Raw genomic sequence first — 20,082 nt, 5'->3', positions numbered from 1 at the left:
TGAAATGAATGAGACTTAGTCCAAATTCATTTTCTGATGCTATTAAGTGGTTAAAATTAGATAAAATGTCCAAAATTTATAATAACTGCACTTGTATCAAATCCAAACTGCACTTGTATCAAATCCGAAGATTGCAAGTCCTGTCACCAGAACGCCAATTGTACTGTTACCTTTTATTATCTTCTCCTCATTAGCTATTGAAACAACCTTGCTTTGTAATGTAATTTTAATTTTCACCCAAAGCACATTCAACCATCGCCGAAAAATACACGTCTTTCGTATCAAAACAAGAGAGAGAGAGGGAGAGAGAGAGAGAGTCCTCCATTAGTTCTTAAAAACAAAAACCTACGCAAAAGTAAAAAAAAAAAAAGAACAAAATTATTTATAAAATCGGTCGCTGGCGCAGCGCTCTTCTGCGTGCGCGATCGTAAATTATAACTTTGTACTGGCGGAGGCGCGGAAGTCAAAGTACCATTACACTATGACAACAGGTATTTGACCATGTGTGGCCCGAGATCCACCCCCTATACTTTCAAGAATCAGTCCCAGTCCTGTTTTGGTATAGGCCATGCTTAGTGAAACCCCATCTGTTGATAGTCCCGATGGGCACCAGAGAAACATGAGCAAAGTTGGCTGCCCTCAGGGCCATCCCTAACCCCACGTTGATTCGCCTCACAGCTCCATCAAGGTGAGGTCGATCATGACACCAGAACAGCTCAACAAAGTGTATGCTGGCTTCCTCTTCATTTCATGAATTATCTTGCCTAATAGATATGAAGCATAAACCATGATTTTTCTCAATGGCAATTCATGTTTTGCTCATTATTGGTTCCTTTAATTTGAAATGGTGTAATATTTTTTAGTTAAATTTATTCCTGCGATGTATTTTGGCTATGTAAATGATGCAACACTTACATTTTGAGCTTCAAATAAATAAATAAATAAGTAAATAAAGTCTGAACTTTTGTTCTGAAATTAGTTTAATAGCACTACTTCAGATATGCATATTCAATATCTTCAATAGACCTGTAGCTAAGGAGATACTGAATAAAAAGTGTATGTCAATTTTTCATTTACAACTCATAAACAGAAATGAAAATTATTAAATACAGTTCATTATACATCAATCCAATTTTAAAGGGAGAAATATGATTAAGACAGATTTTAAATTAGACATTATGTATGATATGCATCATTCTTTGTGTATTTTGAAGTAACTAATTTCCAATCTAGTGTTTACAGTACCGTATTTGTATTCATCTCATAACATACATTTTACAGATCTTGTGATCATATTGTACAGCAAGAGATTCATCAATTTTTGGCCTATAATGTATATAGTTACATAATTAGTAACATAATTTTTAATGCTCATTTTATCAGAAAGGTTTATGTTGAACACATTATTAACTGGAATGAGATTTTCACTCTGCAGAGGAGTGTGCGCTGATATGAAACTTCCTGGCAGATTAAAACTGTGTGGCCGACCGAGACTCGAACTCGCAGGAGAGCTTCTGTAAAGTTTGGAAGGTAGGAGACGAGATACTGGCAGAAGTAAAGCTGTGAGTACCAGCCGTGAGTCATGCTTCGGTAGCTCAGATGGTAGAGCACTTGCCCGCGAAAGGCAAAGGCCCCGAGTTCGAGTCTCGGTCGGGCACACAGTTTTAATTTGCCAGGAAGTTTCACATTATTAACTGTTTTTCTCATGATGTACAGTATCTAATGTTTGAATTTTCAGTCATTATTTTATACAAACATAAAAGTGTGATATTAAGGATCTTTTCAAATGATCATCTCATTGTGTATAAATCTGTCAGTTGAATGGCAGCATTTTTCACTGTAGTGAACCTATCTCCATGCTCAGTACATCTCTGCTCTTGAGTTTATAGTAGACTTTCATTCTCATATTCTTGGGACAGTGTTATAATCTACCACTTTAAAAATTTTTAAGGAGAGACATTACTTCTTTGTGTGCTTTATGTTATTCATCAATAAATGTCATACAACTTAACAATGAAATGATTAGGTACTGCTGGAAAATAAACATCTGTTTTTCTTTCAATATTATGAGAAGGAAAGTTGCTACTCACCATACAGCAGAAATGCTGAGTTGCAGATAGGCACAATACAAAAATTTTCACACTTAAAGCTTTTGGCCAGTGGCCTTTGTCCACAATAGACATACATATGTACACACACATCCAAATGCAACTCACAAGCATGACTGCAATCTCAGGCAACTGAAACCACACTCTGTGTGGTGAGTAGCAACTTTCCTTCTCATAATACTATTGCATTCGATCCTGGATTTTCCATTGTCTCTTTTTCTTTCAATTCTTTTTTTTATAAACCTATTCTCTACTCATCACTAGTTTTTTTCCATCCCAAACTTTCAATCATCATATACATGATTCATAGATACACAGATACTATTATTTTTCATTAGCACTGATATACAGATATTATTATTTATCATTAGTACTGCTTTGTCATAGGTAGAACGATTAATGATTAATTCACATTTTCAGATTGAATTCAGCATTACATATATGCCACTGTTTCCTGGTGAATTCAGGGAAAAGCTTGAAGTAATCTGTACAGAACTTGGTTTATTTCCCTATGAATTATTGCTCACAGCTATTCCAGCTCTGCCTGAGAGACCAATGAACCTGAACTGCACACTTGGCTGCAATGTTACTGCACTTGCTTCTATTGAAAACAAAGCAAGTGTTAAGGCATCATTTAACTGTGAAGTGAGTAAACATAGTAGCTAGCTATTTAAACATGCTTTACCTGAAATAAAACAAGGGGAGGTAACCTATAAAATATTACATAATTAGGCAAAGTTTTGACATATTTTTTGCAAATATTTAATCATGAGGTAATATTAGTAATGCTGCTGTACACAATGAGCACAACATAAATATATCTAAAAACTGTGTAACAAAATTCCAGTAGATGATTTAATTTCTGCTGGGTGCTAAATCAGACCAAAATGCATATCTAAATACTGTCTCAGTGGGGGAGGATGAAATGCAAGTGCTTTCAAAATGTAGCTTCTTCATGGGTGCAAACTTTTATTAGCAAGATGCAAGTGACAGTAAAATGAAAACATACCGATGGAACTATATTGAACATTTATGTTGATTTAGAACAATAACAACAACACATTGCTTGAAATTAATGATAACACACAGGCAACAGAAGCTGACTGTGAGAAACTCAGGGCATCTTCACTGCTTGTGTAGGCATGATTGTGGGATACTGGGGGCCTTGAAGTACAAGGATTCTAATTTAAAACATGTGTCCCATGGGGATGGGGAAAGGTGGGTGGGGGGTGGGGGGGTGGGGGGGGAAGGGGGGTGCAATGCATTTGAATGGCATACCACTGAATTGAATTCCAAATATTCATAATATGTTGGGAACCTATCACCTCCAAGTGCTGCTAGGCTTGTCCAAGAAAGATAGACCTTTGTATGAATGAAATTTATTTTGCTACCTTCTGACAAGATGAAGAATGAGTCTTCAAACTCTTCCCTTCAACTCCCAGCCTACTAAGAGAGTGTGAGACGGCAGTCTTCCTGAGCAGTCATTTAATTAGAAAAAGCACACACATTGCAACAGGACACTCAAGTGTCAAATTCACTTCATCATCATTGCAAGGAAGTGTGAGGTTACCTACCTGTAAACCCTTACACTGGTTACAGGAAATACACTCCTGGAAATTGAAATAAGAACACCGTGAATTCATTGTCCCAGGAAGGGGAAACTTTATTGACACATTCCTGGGGTCAGATACATCACATGATCACACTAACAGAACCACAGGCACATAGACACAGGCAACAGAGCATGCACAATGTCGGCACTAGTACAGTGTATATCCACCTTTCGCAGCAATGCAGGCTGCTATTCTCCCATGGAGACGATTGTAGAGATGCTGGATGTAGTCCTGTGGAACGGCTTGCATTGCCATTTCCACCTGGCGCCTCAGTTGGACCAGCGTTCGTGCTGGACGTGCAGACCGCGTGAGACGACGCTTCATCCAGTCCCAAACATGCTCAATGGGGGACAGATCTGGAGATCTTGCTGGCCAGGGTAGTTGACTTACACCTTCTAGAGCACGTTGGGTGGCACGGGATACATGCGGATGTGCATTGTCCTGTTGGAACAGCAAGTTCCCTTGCCGGTCTAGGAATGGTAGAACGATGGGTTTGATGACGGTTTGGATGTACCGTGCACTATTCAGTGTCCCCTCGACGATCACCAGTGGTGTACAGCCAGTGTAGGAGATCGCTCCCCACACCATGATGCCGGGTGTTGGCCCTGTGTGCCTCAATCGTATGCAGTCCTGATTGTGGCGCTCACCTGCACGGCGCCAAACACGCATACGACCATCATTGGCACCAAGGCAGAAGCGACTCTCATCGCTGAAGACGACACGTCTCCATTCGTCCCTCCATTCACGCCTGTCGCGACACCACTGGAGGCGGGCTGCATGATGTTGGGGCGTGAGCGGAAGACGGCCTAACGGTGTGCGGGACCGTAGCCCAGCTTCATGGAGACGGTTGCGAATGGTCCTCGCCGATACCCCAGGAGCAACAGTGTTCCTAATTTGCTGGGAAGTGGCGGTGGGGTCCCCTACGGCACTGCGTAGGATCCTACGGTCTTGGCGTGCATCCGTGGGTCGCTGCGGTCCGGTCCCAGGTCGACGGGCACGTGCACCTTCCGCCGACCACTGGCGACAACATCGATGTACTGTGGAGACCTCACGCCCCACGTGTTGAGCAATTCAGCGGTACGTCCACCCGGCCTCCCGCATGCCCACTATACGCCCTCGCTCAAAGTCCGTCAACTGCACATACAGTTCACGTCCACGCTGTCGCGGCATGCTACCAGTGTTAAAGACTGCGATGGAGCTCCGTATGCCACGGCAAACTGGCTGACACTGACGGCGGTGGTGCACAAATGCTGCGCAGCTAGCGCCATTCGACGGCCAACACCACGGTTCCTGGTGTGTCCGCTGTGCCGTGCGTGTGATCATTGCTTGTATAGCCCTCTCGCAGTGTCCGGAGCAAGTATGGTGGGTCTGACACACCGGTGTCAATGTGTTCTTTTTTCCATTTCCAGGAGTGTATTCCAATAATGTACACTACACAAATCTTAATTAATATGGCTTTTCCTACATTTGTTGTCACTATAGGCACTATGAGCACAAATTCAGCTCACATGCAACTGCCTCACACAGGAAAGCATCTTCACATTACTGCTCAACAGTATGGCAGTGACAGAATAATAACAATACACAATCAAAATTGAATTCCAATACAACAAACACTTTGCTATAGTGGCTTCAGTTTAAGTGGGTGATGCACTGTGTCTTTTAATCAATGAAACAAATAGATGAGTGTCCATAGAGACACAATACATAGTCAGGGTCCAAATTATTCAAAGGAAGATTTTGTAAAAATTAATACCAATCAGTATTCGGATTTGATATATTAAGTAGGTGACACAGACACACTGATAAGTGATGCTGCAAATGCTGGTGACAGACATGTACTTTATACAGTTCGCTTATATAAAATTGTTATGTAGACGTTAACGTGACATTGACTACAGGCAGAGTTTACTATGCAAACATGCTACATAATGTTGTTGCTGTGATTTCTGAGCTCAGACTGAAGATTCTGGAGTAGGGTTACCATTATAAAGACTTGCATATGAACATTTATGTATTTCCGAAACTACATAATGATTTGAAAAACTGGTTGATGAAATTTTTCTAATTTACATGAGCTATATGTTACAACAGTAATTTGGTAGGGGTTAGTAAACTGCAAAAGATTTGGGACCATATTGTATATCTATGTTGGGAATAACTCATTTACCGCTGTATAGAAAATTGTATTTAAATGTATTGAAGAAAAAAAACAGCTGTATTGAAAATTATGATAAATTATGCAAATTCTTAATTAATAGCTTAATTAACTAGTGTAGATTGTAACTCAATCTTAAAAAATTAGAGCAACAAAAGTATAGCAGTAGAAACTGAAATTTAACAACAACGGCTAAATCTGCAATAGAAATTTTGAGTATGGATGAACTTTAATATGAATTATCTTTTAAGTTAATGAGTTTCAGAAAAATCACAGCATGATACTGTAAACTCGTTATGTTGGTCTTTATAGTGAGTAATGTCAATATTTTTAGGACTACCCATTCGTTCAAATTAGCATTCACTACAGTAACAATTTCAAGTCTCAATTATTTTTAATTAATATGGATTCCAGAAAAACTAAATGCACCATTGGGAGCTGCATATTGAAAACTATAGTCTGACTAATAAATTTGCATGAACACAACCCATTTCTTGTTTTGAAAGGTTCAACAACATATTATACATATGTGCACTAGCAGACTACTAGATGAAAGGAACAATGAGATGAAAAAAAATTAATTATTAACAGAGTGTAATTACAGAATGAATATTGGTTCCAGCTTGCTGTGTTATGGAGGGAGATTAGTTTCCACAAAGCTTCATCTTTTTACGTTAAGAAGAGATCATCTACAACTACATCTGTATGGCAGGGGTACCTCGTTGTGGGATGTGTCCTAAAATGACATACCATAAGGGAAAAACTGTTATTTGGTTGCATTGTTTGAATTACCAGGTTCGTTTCTTGTAAGTTAACATTGAAAACTGTTAACTACACAGTGATACCAGAAAAAAACTATGTTGTACACAATATGATTATTACAATGTCCTATTAGAGAACTTGCACAATGTCATGTCATGAGAGTGTTTGAGTAAAATGGTGTACTTACATGTCTTCTATACATACTGACTGGATATTCGTTTTTATTTACAAACATAATATGTTAACATCACAAAAGTGTCAGTTATGAAATTATAGGGAGGCTAATGAACACTTATTGTTTATTCCATGTCTGCTAGCTGAATTTATTGCCTGTTTCATTCCTCTTGGGTAACTCAAATACTAGTTACTTACATGATTCAATGTAAGTCCAAATAGCTCAGATTCAAGGTCTTTAATGAGTTGTAACAGCTCAATTTCTAGATGCATTAAAATCATTCGATGAAACTGACCTAAACTTTTATCAGCTGCTACAACTTGCTTATTCTTGCCTTGTACTCTCCTTCTTAAAGTAGCTTGAAACATGACAAACATTTTTGAGGCATGCTGCCAGACCATTTGCTTGTTAGTAACACCATCAACAGGGTTCTGCGTACTCACTGAATAATAATAATAATAATAACAACAACAACAACAACAATAACAATACTGACCTATATCTTATGGTCCATAAACAGAAATGAATGACAAGACATAAACTGTGATTGTGGATAAAATGACATATCTATAGCAAAGTATTTACACAGCCTTTTTGTAAAAAATATTATAAATCAATGATCCACATGTAGTATGTCACAGAAGAAAAATTGTCACAACTTGTACAACCCAGTGTGCACAGATTCTTCACATAACACTTAAGCATCTATGGAAACGGGGCTTGTCATTTCTTGTGTAATAGTGTTGCCAACATGAGAACATGATCTTATGCCAAAAAGTTATACCTCTTGTGGAAGTAACAAGAAACATGAGGTACGTCATTTTAGCAGACTACCATTGCTAGTCCTTATGTTTCCTGTTCCACTTCCAAAATGGAATGAGAGAAAAAGTACTGTTTTCTACATGCCTCCATACAAGATCCAATGTCCCTTATATTGTCTTCATGTTGCATACACATGTAGTCAGTCGCAAATGCCCATTCTCTGAAACTTTTTAACAGCATTTTGTGACAAGAATGTTGTCTTCTTTCCAAGGATTTTCATTGCATTCACTAACCAACTTTGTAATGCTCACATGTTGATCAAACCTATCAGTAACAAATTCTAGCAGCACACCTCTGAATTTCTTCATTGTCTTTTTTTAATCTTACCTGGGGGGTGATCCCAAACTGTTGAGCAGTACTCAAAACTTGGTCACACATGTGTTCTGTACAAGGCCTCCTTCATTGTGAACTAAATTTTCCTAAAATTCCCCCAGTAAACCAAAGATGACCATTCACCTTACCTACTACCATCCTTACACACGTATTACACTTCATACTGCTTTGCAAAGTGATCCCTTCTAATGGTTTTGGTGACAAGAGAAGTGGTGCAAAACTGGACTGCGAACTTCACACTTCTCTTACCACAGTTGACTTACCTGAAACTTTTAGCCGACCCTCTTCTCTGGATATGCGACTGCGTCAATCTCCGCAACTTCTTCTCCAAAGAAATAATGCTGGGTAGAGGAACTAAAAATGCTCTCTCTCTCTCTCTCACTAGAAATAACTCGGTACCCTCATACTTTCAGTTCAGTTCAGGTATATTTTCATCTCCACAAGTTTCACATAAACATACAAATTCTTGCAAGTCAACTACGATGATAACTTTTAGATACTACTAAATATAATTACAATGTGGTAGGTTGAATAACCCCCAGATATTCAAAAACAGGTCTTGCTTCTAGCAAGTCTAACACCAAGATTAAGCAAGATTCTCAGACAAATCATGTTTCAATTGTATACAACAATTACAATTATTCGACCACCAAGGAGTAATATGTAGTTATTCTTTGCACCCTCCATACGGGTTCTATGGTGTGAGCGGCAAACACTTGTCAGCAGCGCTCATCTGAAGCAACTCCTGTCCTCCAAGAACCAATGTCCATCCTGCAAACACAGACATGTGTTGCGCAGTAAATAGGCTCTCTCACTTATCTTTAAAACATCGGGTGTTTGAGGCAGCAGAAGGTCGAGTGGTTCCAGAGTTTACATGGAAATTCTCAAATCACTACACCCTATATATTTAATTGATGTGAGTGTGTCAAGCAGCACATCAATAATACTACAATCAAATATTACAAGATTGTTTTACCTAACCATTCGCAGTACCTTACATTTTTCTACATTTAGAGGAATCTACCATTCATCACCCAAACAGCACTTTTACCAATGAGTTTGCTACATCACAACACACAACAAAAGTTCTAATGTCAGATATGTTGGATGAATTGTGCAACAGTCCCAATTTTTGTACATACAAGGTCTGTTTAAAAAATTCTAGCACTCTGTCCACAAAATTTTTCAATGCTTACGTTTTACTTACTGTGCATGGTCTCCTTCAAATACTATCCTCCACATTTGATATACCACTCTCAATGCTGTTTCCACTTCTGGAAGCAGTCTTGGTATGCCTTGTGTGAAGCACCATCTGAAAATTTTCTTTTATCTCATCTATCATTGCAAATATAGGAATGACTCAGTTCACTCCTACATCCAACCACGATCCACCCCCACTGCCCCTAAATTTTCCCCTGTTAACGTTCCAGAATTTCTTAACATCAAACTTTGCCTCACTCTCATTCCCCAAATCCCTCAAACTGCAAACTAACCATACATCCACAAAAAAAACACAGTCCACCACCTAAAAACTGATCCTGACCTTCTAATTCTACCTGCTGACAAAGGCTTCACCACTGTAGCTTTGAACAGCATGGATTACCTGGCAGAAGGACTCCGCCAGCTGTCAGATAGACTCTGCCAGCTGTCAGATATATCCACTGACAAACGCTGTCACAGTGACCCCATTTCAGAAAGCCAACAGGATCTCCAGCCTCTCGTCAAATCCTTAGGCCTATCCTGGAACCTCTCCCCAGGTGGATCTCTCTCCTCACCCCTATCACACCCCACCCTCCTACCTTCTACATGTTCTTAAAACCCATAAACCCAACCTCACTGGTAGCCCCATTGTGACCGTTTAATGAGCCTCCACTGAGAGAATTTCTGCTGTTGTAGACCAACACCTGCAACCTATTAATCGAAACCTACCCTCCTATATAAAAGTTACCGACCATTTCCTCTAGAGATTCTCAACAATTCCTTTTCCTTTACCACAGGGTATCCTGCTCATCACTATTGATGCCATCTCCCTTTACACTAACATCCCTAATGTCCATGGCCTTACCGCTATTGAACACTGTCTTTCATAATACCAGATGGATTCCAAACCAACAGCCTCCTTCCAAGTCAACATGACCAACTATATCCTCACCCACAATTACTTTTCCTTTGAAAGTATTACCTACAAACAAATCTGGGGCATGGCTATGAGCTCACACATGGTACCATCCTATCTCACCCTATTCATGGGCCATCTAGAGGAATCCTTCCTAAAAACCCAGAATCCGGGTCATGCACATTCGCAGTTCTCGTAAAGATAAGTGTTTAATTGCATAGCAACAATTAATTAAGGCAATATTACATCATAATTAGCAAATTAATACCTATTGTAAGCTATCAATTGATGGATTCACATTTTTTGTGTAATTTTCTGAAAAAAGAAAACATTTCCTAGGCACGAGTTTTGGACTAGGATTTGTTTACGTTGTTATATACTGTAAAGTTACGTCATTATTTCAACAAAGTAAAGTTGTGTTTTTAATGTATTCTTATATGATATCCATTTGATTCTCTAGTAGGTAGTCAAAGTGAAAAGTACCAAAATAAGTGGAAACTTTATACAGTTTAGGCTCAATTCTTTGTTTACTTTTTGTTTCATTACATAAATAATACACGTTACATAAATTTTGTTTCTCCAGAAGTTTTGAATTAGTATCTGAACTTAAGGCTTAAACTTTCTAAGAAATTTAATATATTAATTGAGTAGTCTACAAAGTTATTCTTGTTGTAACTCAGACTAAAGATAATATTTGTTTGCCATGAGTGAGAAGTATATGACTTGCTGTAGGACTGTTAGTGCTGGGGTGTGAGGGTTGTTGCAGTTTCTTTCGTGTGGGTGACTATAGCAAAAAATTTAATATATTAATTGAGTAGTCTACAAAGTTATTCTTGTTTTAACTCAGACTAAAGATAATATTTGTTTGCCATGAGTGATTGTTGCAGTTTCTTCCATGTGGGTGACTACAGCAGCGTGGGAATTGGGGAAATGAACAAGGCTCATTGGTTGTGCAGGATTTGCTGTAGAGATAGGAAGATAGTGGAACAGGAGCAGAAGATTGCTGCCCTTCAGGTGGAACTAGACAAAGTGAAATTAGATCTGGAAAGGTTAAGGAGGAAGAAGGGAAAAGAGAGGTGGGAAGTGACAACAGGTTACAGAAAAAATAGGAAGAGGATGTTTTCAGACAGTGTGCTTGTGAATATGGAAAACAGGTTTGATCTGCTGTCACAGTTGGAAACTGATGACCCACAAATAGATATAGGAGTAGACAGGACACAACAAACTTTCAAAAAGTGTTTGAAAAGTAAGAAGACAGAAAAAGCTGCGAAGAAGAAGGAAGTTTTGTTGTTAGGTAGTTCACATGGTAGAGGTGTTGGCAACTGTTGCAGGATGAACTAGGGTCAGATTGCCAGGTCACAAGCTTTTTTAAACCTAGTTCAAGTCTGGGACAGGTGATAGAGGATGTAGGTTCACTTTGTAAAGACTTCACAAAGGAAGACACCGTGGTAGTAGCGGGTTGGGCGGGCAACAGCATAGGTAGGAACCAAAATTATTCAATTGAGAGTGACCTGATAAAGATAGCTTCAGCAATGAGACATACTGATGTTGGGCTTGTGTCTGTTCTGAGTCACCATGACCGGCCTCATTTAAACTCTTCTGTTAGGAGAGTTAATTTAGAGGTGGAACGGCTGCTTGGATCAGGCATGGGGTCTCATATCGGTGTGGTTCCTGTTGACTCTATCAGTAGGTGGGACTATACTAGGCATAGCCTTCACCTCAACAGGACGGGGAAGGGAAAACTGTCTGGGCTAATAGCAAATAACTTAAGGGGGGGGGGGGGGGGCATTGTCACAAGTGGTAAAGTACCAGTGGTTACAAGTGACAGATCAGCAGTTTTTTTAGGGTAGGAAGGGCAGAAACAAAAGTTGTTCAGAGACAGGCTGAAAATGACATTCACATTAATAAAACAGGCAGCCAGAAAGCAAATTTTAATGTACACAATTCATGCAGACAGCCTCTGATTGAAACTAAAGATACTCAAAAATTGGCAGGAAAATTAGGTTCATCCAGTTGTAATTCAGCCAATGCACAAAATCAGCTATCACTATTGCATCAGAATATCCAAGGACTAAGGGGTAAGTTTAATGAGTTGCTTATTTGTGTTCAAGAATTAGAGTTGAGCAAACCAGTTGATATAATCTGTCTCTCTGAACATCATGTGACCACTGGTATATATATATATATATAGATTCCAAACTGAACAATCCATTGCCCTCACCCACCTAATCCTTCACCTACACATCAACTCAGCCAATGAACACACCCGTCAACTCCTATCCTTAATAAAAGTCCTCAATCTTTCCTCTCCCACATCCACGCCGGCTGTTCAGAGCATCCTCCTACAGACCAATCGCAAATTAGAACAGCATGCCACCCTCCACCTCAAAAGACTATCCAATCTCCTGGTTTCCCACTTCCGGAAAGGCAACTCGCTCACCCTTCACAACCTTTCCAGCAAACCTCAACCTCCTCTCATTGCACACAGACCCAGTCTCTCCCATCTACACGATCTCCCACTTCCAGCTCCACTCCCCCCAAAACCCCAAAATTCCAATCAACACAATCTGGAACCACAACACCCTAATTCAGAAGTTAACCTCTCTTCCAAACCTCTCTCCCAATCCGAAACCTCTGTCCTATCCAAAGGCCTCACCTTCAGCCCCACTCCCAGATTCAACCAAACAGCCCTAGTCAAAGATTTACTGTCCTACACCCGTACTCTCTGCTGGAAATATCACTTTGCCACGAAGAAAAATGATCCTAATCCTACTCCTAATGGTCCAACTCCCCAAGACACTATCCAAATTGAACCCTGCCTGGAACAGTTCCATCCTCCGTCACAGCGGGACCCACCTCCTCTTCCTCAAAATCACCCTCTCCAAACTTTCCAGGAATTTCTGACTTCCAGCCTTGCCTCTCAATCCTTCTTAAAAAACCTTAATCCTACTCCTAACATCACCACTGCTGAAGCCCAGGCTATCCGTGATCTGAAGGCTGACCGATCCATCGTCATTCTTCCGGCAGACAAGGGGTCCACAACCGTGGTACATGATCGTTGGGAGTATGTGACTGAGGGACTGCGTCAGCTTTCAGATAACACTACATACAAAGTTTGCCAAGGTAATCCCATTCCTGGTGTCCAGATGGAGCTTCAAGGAATCCTCAGAACCTTAGGCCCCCTACAAAACCTTTCACCTGACTCCATCAACCTCCTGACCCCACCTACACCCCGCACCCCTACCTTCTACCTTCTTCCTAAAATTCACAAACCCAATCATCCCGGCCATCCAATTGTAGCCGGCTACCAAGCCCCCACAGAACATATCTCTGCCTATGTAGATCAACACCTTCAACCCATCACATGCGGTCTCCCATCCTTCATCAAGGACACCAACCACTTTCTTGAACGCCTGGAATCCCTACCCAGTCTGTTACCGCTGGAAACCATCCTTGTAACCATTGATGCCACTTCCTTTACACAAATATTCCGCACGTCTAGGGCCTCGCTGCGATGGAGCACTTCCTTTCACACCGATCACCTGCCACCCTACCTAAAACCTCTTTCCTCATTACCTTAGCCAGCTTCATCCTGACCCACAACTTCTTCACTTTCAAAGGCCAGACATACCAACAATTAAAGGGAACAGCCATGGGCACCAGGATGGCCCCCTCTTACGCCAACCTATTCATCTTTTGCTTAGAGGAAGCCTTCTTGGTTACCCAGGCCTGCCAACCCAAAGTTTGGTACAGATTTATTGATGACATCTTCATGATCTGGACTCACAGTGAAGAAGAACTCCAGAATTTCCTCTCCAACCTCAACTCCTTTGGTTCCATCAGATTCACCTGGTCCTACCCCAAATCCCATGCCACTTTCCTTGATGTTGACCTCCATCTGTCCAGTGGCCAGCTTCACACGTCCGTCCACATCAAACCCACCAACAAGCAACAGTACCTCCATTATGACAGCTGCCACCCATTCCACATCAAACGGTCCCTTCCCTACAGCCTAGGTCTTCATGGCAAACGAATCTGCTCCAGTCCGGAATCCCTGAACCATTACACCAACAACCTAAAAACAGCTTTCGCATCCCGCAACTACCCTCCCGACCTGGTACAGAAGCAAATAACCAGAGCCACTTCCTCATCTCCTCAAACCCAGAACCTCACACAGAAGAACCCCAAAAGTGACCCACTTGTGACAGGATACTTTCCGGGACTGGATCATACTCTGAATGTGGCTTTCCAGCAGGGATAAGACTTCCTCAAATCCTGCCCTGAAATTAGATCCATCCTTCATGAAATCCTCCCCACCCCACCAAAAGTGTCTTTCCACCGTCCACCTAACCTGCGTAACCTCTTAGTTCATCCCTATGAAATCCCCAAACCACGTTCCCTACCCTCTGGCTCCTACCCTTGTAACTGCCCCCAATGTAAAACCTGTCCCATGCAACCTCCCACCACCACCTACTCCAGTCCTGTAACCCGGAAGGTGTACACGATCAAAGGCAGAGCCACGTGTGAAAGCACCCACGTGATTTACCAACTGACCTGCCTACAATGTGAGGCTTTCTATGTGGGAATGACCAGCAACAAACTGTCCATTCGCATGAATGGACACAGGCAGACAGTTTTTGTTGGTAATGAGGATCACCCTGTGGCTAAACATGCCTTGGTGCACGGCCAGCACATCTTGGCACAGTGTTACACCGTCCGGGTTATCTGGATACTTCCCACTAACACCAACCTGTCAGAACTCCGGAGATGGGAACTTGCCCTTCAGTATATCCTCTCTGCTCGTTATCCGCCAGGCCTCAATCTCCGCTAATTTCAATTTGCCGCCGCTCATACCTCACCTGTCTTTCAACAACATCTTTGCCTCTTTACTTCCGCCCGACTGACATCTCTGCCCAAACTCTTTGCCTTTACAAATGTCTGCTTGTGTCTGTGTATGTGCGGATGGATTTGTGTGTGTGTGTGCGAGTGTATACCTGACCCTTTTTTTCCCCCTAAGGTAAGTCTTTCCGCTCCCGGGATTGGAATGACTCCTTACCCTCTCCCTTAAAACCCACATCCTTTCGTCTTTCCCTCTCCTTCCTTCTTTCCTGATGAGGCAACAGTTTGTTGCGAAAGCTTGAATTTTGGGTGTATGTTTGTGTTTGTTTGTGTGTCTGTCGACCTGCCAGCACTTTCATTTGGTAAGTCACATCATCTTTGTTTTTAGATATATTTTTCCTACGTGGAATGTTTCCCTCTATTATAACCATATATATATATATATATATATATATATATATATATATATATATATATATATATAGAGAGAGAGAGAGAGAGAGAGAGAGAGAGAGAGGAAATATGGAGAAAGGAGGAGTTGCCATATTTGTCAGAAACGGTTTTGATTTCAAGAATATTGATATTAATAAATTTTGCTCAGAGCAGCACTTAGAAGCTTGTGCAACAGAAGTAGTATTTCATATTAAGTCCTTTATAATAGCAGGTACATACAGATAACCTTCAGGAAATTTTAACCTCTTCATAAAAAATCTGAAAGCTCTGCTGTCCCACCTCATAGCAAAAAACAAGGAAATAGTGGATGCTGGAGATTTTAATGTGGATTAATTGGAAAGCTCTGTCAGTGAACAATTGTTGCAGTCAGTAACACTATCATTCAATTTAGTTCTACTGTGAACTTTGCTACTAGGATATGTAAATGCTCTGAGACTGCTGTTGATAATATCTTTGTAGATAAATCTACGGAAAAAAGTCATATCACAAAACCAATAGTAAATGGGCTATCTGATCATGATATGCAGCATCTTGTGTTAAAAATGTTGAAACTTATCAGGATAAAAAAATCTATTAAATCTGGGTACAGGAGGGTAATAAATAAGTCAAAAATTAAGAAATTCAGGAAATTGCTCAAAGACATGGACAGAATAGTTGTTTTCAACACATCTGACTCAAATGGAAAATGCAAAGCATTCGTTAATAAAGTTGCCTCCACTTTTGAGAATTGTTTTCCCCTAAACATAATTCAACTCACACACAAGTCAAAAACTAAACTGTGGATTACATAAAGAATAGAGATATCATGTGGGGCATCAAGGAGACTCTATCTACTATCTAGGAACAGCTCTGAGGTTAGAATTGTAATGCATTACAAAGAATACTGCAAAATATTGAAGCAAGTAATCCAGAAATCGAAGCAGCTTTATTATGAGAAAAAGATAATTACATAAGGTAACAAAATAAAACCTGTACGGGATATTGTGCAGACAGAGACAGGTGGGGCCAACAGATAGCTCTAAAAATAAATGAAACTTTGGTAACAAGTACAGGTAGTGCTGCAAACCTCTTAAACAACTACTTCATTTCTGTTACTGACAGCTTGGGGCTATCTGGTTATGTGAACAGTGCAATGGAATATCTGATACCAGTCTTTAAAAATAACTTCAGTAAAATGGAAATGACACATCTCCCAAAGAAGTAGCATCCATCATAAAATCCTTAAAATCTAAGTATTCCAGTGGGTATTATAACATATCAACAAAGTTAATCAAAGAGTGCTTATGCGAGTTTAAGTTCCATCTTAAGTTATTTGTGTAATCAATCTCTTATCAGCAGAACATTTCCAGGCTGGTTAATATATGTTGAAGCTAAGCCTCTTTACAAGAAGGGGGATAACGAGATACCATCAAACTACCGACCAATTTTCACTTTTGCCAGCTTCCTCAAAAATATTTGAAAAGGTTTTGTTCAAGCTCTCATTAAGCATCTGACAGGGTTCTGATACAGAGAAAGGTATTTACACTTACAGTGAGAATGTACTTAATTCATTAGATAATAAATTACAGGCTACTGGCATATTCTGTGACCTGCCAAAAGCCTTTGACTGTGTGAACCACAGCATTCTCCTAAGTAAATCAGAGTATTATGATGTCACCGGCAATGCTGCAAAATGGTTTGAGGCTTATCTATCTAACAGGAAACAAAGGGTGTCCTTGTGAAATATCTGTGCAGTAAGTAGTCAGTCTTCATGTGACTCGGAATTAATTACATGTGGTGTTCCTCAAGGTTTCATTTTAGGTCCATTGCTTTTTATGACCTCTCATCTGTTACATTGCCAGGTGCCAAGTTTTTTTTGTTTTCAGATGATACAAACATTGCAATAAGTAGCAAGTCAAATACAGATTTAGAAATAGCTGCTAATCAAATTTTCACTGACATTAAAAAGTGGTTTAAAGCTAATTTTTTGTCATTAAACTTTGAGAAGACCCACCATATGCAGTTCAGAACCTGTAAGAGATTTCCTTCCAGCATGAGTATAACATATGAAGACATGCAGATCAAAGAGGTTGACTGTTAAATTTCTGAGATTACAACTCGATAATAAATTCAGTTGCGAAGGGCATACCACAGAATTGCTTAAGCACCTAAACGAATCTGTATTTGCCGTGAGAATGATGTCAGATGTAGGAGATATAAATATAAAAAAACCTTGCATACTTTGCTTACTTTCATTTTATTATGTCATATGGGATCATATTCTGGAGCAACTTGTCAAACCGAGCAAAAGTTTTTAGGGTGCAAAAGCATGTGATAAGAATCATTTGTGGCGTAAATTCAAGAACATCTTGTAGAAACCTGTTCAAGGAACTTTGTATTCTAACCACTGCTTCTCAGTATATTTATTCCTTAATGAAATTTGTTGCAACTAATACATCTCTATTTCCAACCAATCACTCAGTACACAGTATCAATACTAGGAAGAAGAAGAATCTACATAAAGGCCTAAAATCACTTACCTTGGTCCAAAAAGGGGTCCAATATTCAGGAACACATATTTTTAATAAATTACCAGCAACCATTAAAAACTTGGTTTCAGATAAAGCACGGTTTAAACAGAGTTTGAAAGACTTTTTGATAGGCAACTCCTTCTACTCCATAGATGAATATCTTAACAGAGACTGTTAAGTCAGCTTAAGTAAAAATATCTGTTAGATTTCAGTTTTGACAACACTTCACCACAACAGTCAAGATTAGGCATTTTGCATATGATAAATTTGTTAATAGTGGATAACAGTGTTTCATTCTGACAGTGTGTTAATTCTGTAAATATTAGCTGTCCCAGTTTACTGCATTGTATTAGCTTATTTTCGACTATCTCCTGACAAATAATCAGGGTAGTAAGTATTATATTCAAATTTTTCATGTTTTTATGTCGTACTTTCTGACGTGTTCCACACCCACGAAAATCATCTCATTTTTTGGGTCTATGGAACGAAAACTGAATCTAATCTAATCTAATCATCTTTGTGATGTGGGTCAATGGTGAGAATACCCTATCCTCATTCCTCCAGAACCTCCACACCTTCTCCCTGTTCTGTTTGCCTTGTCCTATTAAACCCAACAAACCATCTTCCTAGATGTTGATCTCCTCCTGAAAGATGGCTGCATCAGCATCTCTGACCATATCAAACTTGCTAATCACCAGCAATATCTCCACTTTGACAGCTGGCGCCCATTCCATACAAAGAACCCCCTCCCATACAGCCTAGCCACCCATGTTCATTGCACCTGCAGTGATGAGCGGTCCCTATCAAAATATGCCAAGGGACTCACTGAGGCTTTTACGGACCATAATTATCCTTCCAGCCTTGTACAAAAACATATCTCCCATGCCTTATCTATCCAGTCACCCACCACCTACCAAAGTTTCACCGTCCAGCCACAGAGGAGTATTCCCTTCAGAACTCAGTATCACCCAGGACTGGAGCAACTGAATTATGTTCTCTGCCAGGGTTCTGACTGCCTCTTGTCATGCCCTGAAATGAGCAATGTCCTCCACTATCCTTCCCAGCCCACCCCCCTCTCCCACCGCCCACCACAGTAGTATTCCACCATCCACCGAGCCTACACAATATCCTTGTCCATCCCTAAACAACTCCAGCTCTCAATGACTTGCCTCGTGGATCATATCCCTGTCATAGATCTAGATGCAAGACCTGTCCCATACATCCCACCACCACCTACTCTGGTCCAGTCACAAACATCACCTACCCCATCAAAGGCAGGGTTGTCTGTGAAACCAGTCATGTAAACTACACGCTATTTGCAACCACTGTGCTGCATTCTATGTAGGCATGACAACCAGCAAGCTGGCTGTCCACATGAATGGCCACCAACAAACTGTGACCGAGAAACAAAGGGACCAATCTATCGCTGAGCACACTACCCAACATGACATTCTTCATTTCAGTGACTGCTTCACAGCCTGCGCCATTTGGATTCTTCCCACTAACACACACTTGTCAGAACTGTGCAGGTAGGAACTAGCCCAGTAATATATCCTACTTTCCCATAATCCTTCTAACCTCAACCCTTGTTAGTCATTGTCGTCACCCATCTAGCCCCTTCCCTGTTCCCATTTCAGCACTACACAGCCCTCTACTCCATCAACGCACTCAGTTTTTTAATTCTCTCCTTTTCTGATAACCCCCTCCCTCCCCCCCCCCCCCCCCCCTACCCTCACCCCCCATTGCCCTGCCCTCCATCTAACCTCCCAACTGCACCTAGCTGCCCTAATCTTTCTCCACCCATACCCTGCTATCCCTCTCCCTCATTACCCCAGCTTCCTCCTTACCCTCTCCGCATCTGACCAGTCGTTGTTGCCTAGGGTGCAGGAGATTGATCCAGCCACCGCAAGTTTGATTATTCCATTTTCTGGCAAGGCATCTGAGGATGTGCGTTCGTTTGTGGAGGACTCGGAGACTGCAGTGGTGATGAATGGCTGGTCTGATGAGCAGTTGCTACATATAGCCAAGATTAGATTAAAGGGTGAAATGAAAACATATGCAAGGTGTTCTGAGGCCTTAAGGAAGGCAAGACAGTTTAAGCAGTTAAAGGAAGGGCTTTTACAAAGGTACAAAAAAACAGAAAGTGCTCGGTACTTTAGAGAGACGTTGAGTACAATGACGAAGAGACAGGGG

At 40.6% G+C, this 20,082-nt stretch overlaps 1 protein-coding gene across 1 annotated transcript in view; it reads left to right on the top strand.

Annotated features, from left to right (window-relative positions):
- Nucleotides 1–20,082, top strand: part of LOC124795319 (hydrocephalus-inducing protein-like) — a 54,085-nt gene that overhangs the window by 9,362 nt on the left and 24,641 nt on the right. Inside the window, exon 2 of the mRNA XM_047259290.1 lies at nt 2,529–2,753. Coding sequence (XP_047115246.1) covers nt 2,550–2,753 — 204 coding nt within the window. The 5' untranslated portion in view covers nt 2,529–2,549. The remainder of the gene's footprint in view (nt 1–2,528; nt 2,754–20,082) is intronic.

The sequence above is a fragment of the Schistocerca piceifrons genome, chromosome 4, assembly GCF_021461385.2.
Source record: "Schistocerca piceifrons isolate TAMUIC-IGC-003096 chromosome 4, iqSchPice1.1, whole genome shotgun sequence".
NCBI classification, from domain to species: domain Eukaryota; kingdom Metazoa; phylum Arthropoda; class Insecta; order Orthoptera; family Acrididae; genus Schistocerca; species Schistocerca piceifrons.
The sequence above is the reverse complement of the archived record's forward strand: the minus strand, read 5'-3'. Positions and strand labels throughout refer to the sequence as shown.